The sequence below is a fragment of the Orycteropus afer genome, unplaced genomic scaffold (genome assembly GCF_000298275.1).
Source record: "Orycteropus afer afer isolate SDZICR_OR568_19922 unplaced genomic scaffold, OryAfe1.0 scaffold00247, whole genome shotgun sequence".
Taxonomy (NCBI): Eukaryota; Metazoa; Chordata; class Mammalia; order Tubulidentata; family Orycteropodidae; genus Orycteropus; species Orycteropus afer.
This window is the reverse complement of record NW_006921834.1, coordinates 5,005,891-5,013,155: the sequence shown is the minus strand read 5'-3', so window position 1 is coordinate 5,013,155 and position 7,265 is coordinate 5,005,891. Positions and strand designations below refer to the sequence as shown.

The window sequence follows — 7,265 nt, the reverse complement described above, 5'->3', positions numbered from 1 at the left end:
ATGCCCCTCTACTGCATGGGAGCTCTGGTAGCATAGTGCCTAAGATACTTGACTGCTAACCAGAAGGCTGGCAGTTCAAACCCACCAGCCACTCCTCGGTAGGAAGATGGGGCAATCTACTTCCGGTAGGAAGATGGGGCAATCTACTTCCGTAGTGATACTGCCTCGGAAACCCAAGGAGGGGTCGCTATGCATAGTAACAACAACTGCATGGGAGCAGGCTGGGAGACACGCCCCCGCAGAGCCAGGCCTGACAGAAGGCAAGGAAACAGGCCCAGGCAGCCCACCAGGCTTCCCCCAGTGACTGCCTTGGCCCCCTCCTATCCCTTTTCCAGCCCTGGGGGTGCTGAGCTGAGTAACTCCAGCTATGCAGCCCAGCCGGTCTACCTGGGCGGGAGTGGGCAGGGCTGTCCCCAAGGGGGTGGCCCCCACACCCGCAGGGCCAAAGGAACAAAGAAAGAAAAAGAAATTGGGGGGAGGGTACTAGGAAAAGACAGAACAATCACAGCAATTCCTTATGTCTGTCTGCTCCGGTCTGGAATTCCTAACCCCCTCGAATGTGTGAAGCCCTGCGCCTCACAATAACCTCAGGTAATACAAAACTAAACCAAACCCACTGCTATCAAGGTGATTCTGACTCATCTAGTACTGTTGTTCCCATGTTACAGATGAGTAAACTGAGGCACAGTTCATTTGTCTAAGTCCCCAAGGTAGGAAGTGCCCCCAGTCTGGGGAGTCTGGCTTCAGACTCTATTCATGGCCCTGGTTAGGGTTCATGGCCCTGGTTAGGGTTCCTGCCTTACCTGAGGAGGGTAATGAAAGGCAGGATGGGGAGTTTCCTGGAGACCATGCCTGCAGGAACAGGGAGTATTTATTCTGGAGAAGCAAGACTCCTGAGGACCTAGTATCAACAGATACTTGAACGACTGTCAGGTGGCACACTGTGTCGCCATGGGCAGCCACGCCTTTCCTCCCCATCACCTCCTTCTTGTTGTTGTTATTGTTGTTATGTGCCGTCGAGTCAGACCTGACTAATAGCGACCCCTCCTTGGGTTTCCGAAGCAGTATCACTACGGAAGTAGATTGCCCCATCTTCCTTCTGAAGAGTGGCTGGAGGGTTTGAACCTCCAGCCTTCTGGTTAGCAGTCAAGTGCCTTAGCCACTAGGCTACCAGAGATCCCACCACCCTCCTTAGAACTTAGCTTTGAGAGTAAGTGGGTTTTCTCTAGAAGTGGTGAGCTCTCTAGCAGTAGACACATTCAGAATTGAAGGGCTCTTCCCCTCCTGTCTGCAGGGTGCCAGAAGTGGCCTCAGCATTTTCTGAGTCACCCCCACTTGGACGTCTAAAGGATACTGCAAACGCAACAAGTCCTAAACTGAACTCCTGACCTGCCCCACTCTATTCTCCAACTGTCTGTCCCACCCCACTGAGACAGCCTCATCTTTCCCAACACAGGGCCAAGAGCCCAACACTCCAGGCTGAAGAGGACTGGGTAAGAATGGTAATGGAAGAACGGTCATCCTGACAGGACACAGTCCATCTGGAAAAGGGGCCCTTTCCTGGAGGAGGGAGAGCTCCAAATGTCCCACTACTAATGACACGCCACCTCTCTCAAGAGCTGGCTGGGAGGAGGCAGTTCCCTTTGGTGGGCAGAGAGCTCCCAGGGAGCCATCTGTCCCAACAGAACCCAGAACCCTCCAGAGTAAAGGTGGCCGTGCTGGGTGGGTGTAGCAAAGCGAGCAGCACCAGGGCTGCACACATGCTCCAGTCCTCCTTGACCATGTGGAAAGCTGATGGCTGGAAAGGGAGCTCACAGGGGCCTGATGCATAGATGCCTAGTGTGTGTGGAGGAATCCCAACCTTGGAGCCCGGCTGAGGTGCACCCAGGGCCTCACACAGTGCTGGGACACAGCAGGTGCTCAACAGCTTAACAGGCCTGTTAAGAGTAAAATGTGGCCTCTACATCACATTGTCCCATCCATCCCTGATTAATCCCAGCAGTGGGCTGGGGACCCGTTGGCCTGAGACAGCCAGGCAGTGAGGGGAAATAGAGGGAGGTAATGCTTCTACCTCCCAGATTCCTACAGGGAGCCAAACTGGCCAAGCTCTCCTCTCAGCTACCTCCTGAGCCCTGCCACCACCTTGGCTCTACTTTGGAGGAGGCTTCAATGACAGCCCTGCTGTGACACAGAACTTTCAAACACGTGTCCCCTTACACTCCTACTCTGGGAGGTGGTTCTCTGGAGACCCTGGGTTCTTAACCAGAGGTAGGCATAACTTCAGAGACAAAGGGGCAGACTATCTGAAACCATCGGTGAGTGACCTCATCACCATTCTGCAGATGAAGAAATTGAGGCTCAAGCAGATTAAGTCACTTCCTCAGGGTTATACTTAGTGACATGGTAACTGCAACCCAGCATTTCCCCACAGGGTGGGGGCCAAGGCAGGTCAGTGTAAAATGAGGGGCAGAGCCAAAGCCAGTGGAGTTTGGCCAACGGCATCACCCAACTCTCCCATTCACTGAGAACTGCCCCTCCCAGGCCCCAAGATGAATTTGAAAGACTGACCCTGTCCAAACTTCAGTGCTAAAGGAAGAGTGGTTTCCCTTCTCCTGAGTTAGACAAACCTGAGAAATGTCAGCATCAACAGAAATTAAACCCCAAGCATTTCTGACAGGGCCCTTACAGACCCTCAGAGTCACTCAAGATTAGAATTCAGGTCTCCAGCTCCCAACACCTGCCTCAGTGAGCTATCCTCACAATAATGCATATGAGGTGGGCATCCTTCCTGGTCCTATTTAATAGGTGAAATATAGAATGCTTAATAAGTGCCACATAAATGATAACTGAGGAGCTCTGGTGGAGTAGTGGTTAAGGCATTTGGCTGCTAACCAAAAGGTCAATGGTTTGAATCCATCAGCTGCTCTGTGGAAGGATGGGGCAATCTGCTTCCATAAAGATTTACAGCCTTGGAAACCCAATTGGGTTGCTTTGAGTCAGAATCAACTCAATGGCAGTGAGTTTGGTTTATTGAGTTTTTGAAAAGGTAACTATGATTTTTTGAGACTCAAAAATGTTCAAAGAAGAGCTCAGCTTTCTTACCATTCCTCCTTGTTCCTGGAGACAAGTAGACCCTAAAACAAAAAGATCCCTGGACATCTTCTCTCCAGTCCCCAAACTCAGAAATGAGATGACCAGCACAGACCCTGACCCAGAAGTGGGATCCCTTCCTGGGTGAGGACTGACCCAGCACCTTGATCCACCACCCCTGGTCCCTTGGCTCCTACTGTCACCCTGACAGTAATAAGGCCCTGCAGACAACACTGAGTGTGGAAACCAGAAAAGCTGGGTGTAGGCCTGACTCTGCCCTAGCACATCAGAGATGGCTGGACTAGGATGACAGCTTCTTGATGTGGGGTCCTGAGGGGCTTCAGAGGGTCCAAGGACCCTCTACAACAGAATGCTAAGTCTGGTGTAGACTGAAGGAAGCACATGTTTCTAGGACAGCTTCTCTCCTTCTAAGGGGTCTATAAATAAAAAAAAAAGTTATAGACCTCCATACTAGGTAGTCTATAAGGTCCTTTCTATCCCTAGTATTCTTGGGTTATAAGCCTTTAAATATATACACCCACCCCTCACTTATCAACATGGTTAGCTTCCAAAGATCAGGTTGTTATGCAAAAATCAGCTTTATGCAGAAATGGAGGATGACCACTTCGGATCACAAAATGGAAGATGACTACATCATCACATAACTGCCAAATTACTGATCATCATAGTCTAGCCAAGTTGACACATAACCTTAACTATCACAACCAGTATTACTCTGGCCTTCTATCTCAACATTCCTTACTGCCAGACATAACAGCTTGATGGTTAATATGCAAAATAGTCAGATAGTAGATTTTTTACTACTGTCATAAATACGAAATGTCAGATAACTAGATAGTTGGTGAGAAGTAGGTATACTCCATTTCTCATCCTTCTAAGCCAACTTAGCTGCTACCACAGGAAATGCTGATTTCTTGCTTCTTTACCTGCAGTCCAAGGCTTGGGACTCAATTCTACACAGCCTTGCAAAGTGTCACCTGCCCTGACCTCCCTTACTAGTCCACCAGTTCCCAGAGGAAGCAAAGCCAGCCCAGAGCTGAGACCACAGAAGATTCCAATGCAGCCCACAGTTTGCCCAATGTGGCTCACCCCTGCCCACAGCCTCTGCCCACTGGAACGTAGGGACTCTCAATGTCACAGACCACAAGTGTGCTGGGGCCTGGGGTCCACCTCTCTCTGCTGCAGTCACTGACCCGTGCTCCAGTGAGGAACCCGGTTTTCATTAAACGGGGTAAAGGAGTCATTAACTGCCAGCCAAGTCAAGAAGAGGCAAAGTCCTGCTAGGAAGCACAGGAAGGGTGCTAGCCTGTCCCCTGCCCTCCCTGACTGACCAACCCACACTGATGGGGACATGCAGGGAGTAGGGGGAAGGGTAGGCTCCTAAGGGTCCAACTGCAGCAGCAGAAGCTGGGGGTGGGGAGTAGGGGGAGTCTTGGCCCAGATAATAAGCAATTGTTAATGTGATCCATATGGATCCTGACTGGCCTCTCTGTTTAACAGGATGATAATGGCAGGGAAAGAATGCCGGTCTGTGGGGAAAGGAAGGGGCAAAGTCCTCTCTGAACTTGGGGGGTGGGGGAGGGTTAGTGAGGAGGAGGGAGAAAGGAGGGGGAGAAGGAGTCTGTCCAAGGGTCTCTACCCATCCAGGAGTATAAAGATATTTGCCTGAAGTGGACAGATTGCATGCTTTGGAAGCTGCCTGGCTAAGAGCCCTTACAGAATCCACCAACAAATTATCTACAGAGCACCCAGGCCTAGTGGGGATGGGTGCAAGGAAGTGTATGTTTTGCCTCTGTCCTCCAACAGGCCAAGCCTACTGTGGACTCAACCACAAAGGCTGAAGAGAGACACAGGTGCAGGGCTAAGGGGACCCCAAGGGAGGAGCAAGTGCCAAGAGCTAGGGGCTCTGGGGAGGCTGCATGGAGGAAGTGTGACAAGGTCCAAGTTGGACCCTGAAGAATGAGGAGGTTGTGCCAAGGACAATGGGGAAGGCATTTGGCTGAAGGAACAGCAGGAGCAAAGGCAGAGAGGCGTGAAATTGTGTGGAGAGAGTCTGAGATCTCAGCAATAAAGCTGCAGCCCAGGCAGGGGAGGGGAGGGGATTCTTGCTCCATAAAAAGCTGTGGCCATGGATGACCAAGAGGAAGGCAGAAGGCTCTGGAAACACCACACTACCGCCTGGGTCCCTCTTCTCTGCTCTCCTCTGGACTGTCCACAGAATTGTCCAGAATTGCTGGATCATGAGCCCAGGTCACAGTGCCACTCCACAGCCAGACAATCCCTTAGGGTCTCTAAGGCCAAAATCATCCCTGTGTCTCTCTGGCCCCCAATTCTCCTCTTGGTCTCCCTCCCACACACACACACTCAAGCAATGAGGGTTGTCTGAGCCTCACCAGAAGCAACTTCACCGCCCCACACAGCTCAATTCCCTTTGGCCCTAGAGGGCTTTCCCCCAACAAGACTCTTCACTGGCATGGCTGCTGTGCACATCAATGGAATCAAGTGGGAATAAATGAAATGGTGTTAAATACATGTGAAGAGGGATTTACGAGACCTGTCACCAGTCCAGCCCAGCCATTCCGGCAGGCCCCGCCCCTTTCCTCGCCCACTCCAGGAAGTCCCGCCCCGCCCCCCTTCTCCGCAGCTCTCGCGGTTGTCCCGGCCCGGCGCTGCCGCGGGGTCCCAGCCCCACAGCCGCACCGAGGCACCCAGCGCGTCCGTCATTTGCGGGCTAGGGCCCAGTAGAGTTCAGAGATTGCTTCCAAACGAGAAGATTCGGGTACGGAGCTCTGAGGAACCCCAACCAGTCCCTTTCCAGGAGGGATGTGCAAGGGTTTTTCGGATTGGACTCTGTGGGTCCCTCTGCAGGTTCAGAGTTCTCTGGACCGTGGCATCTCCTAGCCCACTCCAAGTCCGGGAGGCTCTGGGCCCCAGGACCCGAAAAGGATCCCCTCCGGAAGCCTGGAGTGGGACTGGAACCGGATCTGCACTCCTCGCTGCCTGGCCCGTTCTGCTGCCGCAGCAGCCCTGAGCGGACGACAACACAAACATTCTTCCGTCCTCTATTCTCCTCCAAATTAAGTATCCATGGAGACAGGGCCAGGCAGCCTGACAGCCCCATGGCCTAATCCTGATTTAGTGACCGTCCCTTTAACAGCCCACCCACCCGTCCACCCACCCCTGCGCTCCCGGCTGCCGCTGGGCGCAGGTTCCAGGCCGCTCACACTCTCCCCCGCGCAGACCCTTCCCAGGCCTTCTCCGCCCCGGAGGGGCACAGAGCCCAGAGGGACCGCAAAATGGGGTCATCATTTGCTGAGCACCGACTGTGAAGCTAACACACTACGGAGGACCCTCTAAAGAGGGAGTTTCTAGCATGGGGACTCTGTATGTAGCCAAGGAGAGGGCCATTGTAGTGGAGAAGTTTAGGGGCTCTCGGTAAAGAACTGGGAGCTCAGGGGGTCTCCCTAGTAGCCTGTAGCCTATGAGTGAAGGTAACTGCAGCTTCCTCTAACACCTTGACTGCAATGGGAGCTATGCACTCCTGGGCCAGAAGAGAAGAAATGAAGCGGGTGGTCATTAGGGGCAGAGGGGCCCGAAGTGGCCTCAGTCTCCTGTCACTGCCCCATCACGAATGCAGGGGAATCTCCGGGCCAAGAACCCTGTCCCCACCCCCCTCCCACACTCATAAGGGCCGCTGGACAAAGACCTGACGGAGTGGGAGGGGCATGCCGGCTGGCCCTCTGGCTCGGGACACAGGCTCCTCTGGGACCCGAACCCTCAAATTCTGGTTCCCCAACCCCACAATCAGGCAGTCTCCCCCGGAGCCGTGGCTCGCTACTGCTGCAGCCTCCGCACCAATGGGCGCAAGGAAGCGGGGGCCGGTCAGCGGCCGAAAGGCGAGCCCCTTCTCTTCCCGCCCCCTCCCCCGGAGAATGACCCTCGGCTCCCACGCACCCGCTCCAGTCTCGCGCCTGCCTTGCCCTTCGACCCCAAACTAGTTGAACCCCGCGACCCGCAGCCCCCGCTCTCCCCGGCCCTCGTACGGCCCCGCGCCCGCGGACAAAGCTCCGGACACCCCGACCGACCGGTCACCACCCCCTGACCCCGGCCCGCCCGCGCGCTCCCGTGCCTGCCCCCTGCCCCGGCCCGCGGCC

The 7,265-nt window shown here is 54.2% G+C and overlaps 1 protein-coding gene across 1 annotated transcript in view; it reads left to right on the top strand.

The window, feature by feature from the left end:
* The first annotated feature begins 4,632 nt into the window (after window positions 1-4,632).
* ANKRD33 (ankyrin repeat domain 33) overlaps window positions 4,633-7,265 on the top strand; it is a 45,685-nt gene continuing 43,052 nt past the window's right edge. The window contains 3 exon segments of the mRNA XM_007949621.1: window positions 4,633-4,638; window positions 5,756-5,890; window positions 6,920-7,150. Of these exon segments, the coding sequence (XP_007947812.1) occupies window positions 4,633-4,638; window positions 5,756-5,890; window positions 6,920-7,150 (372 nt within the window).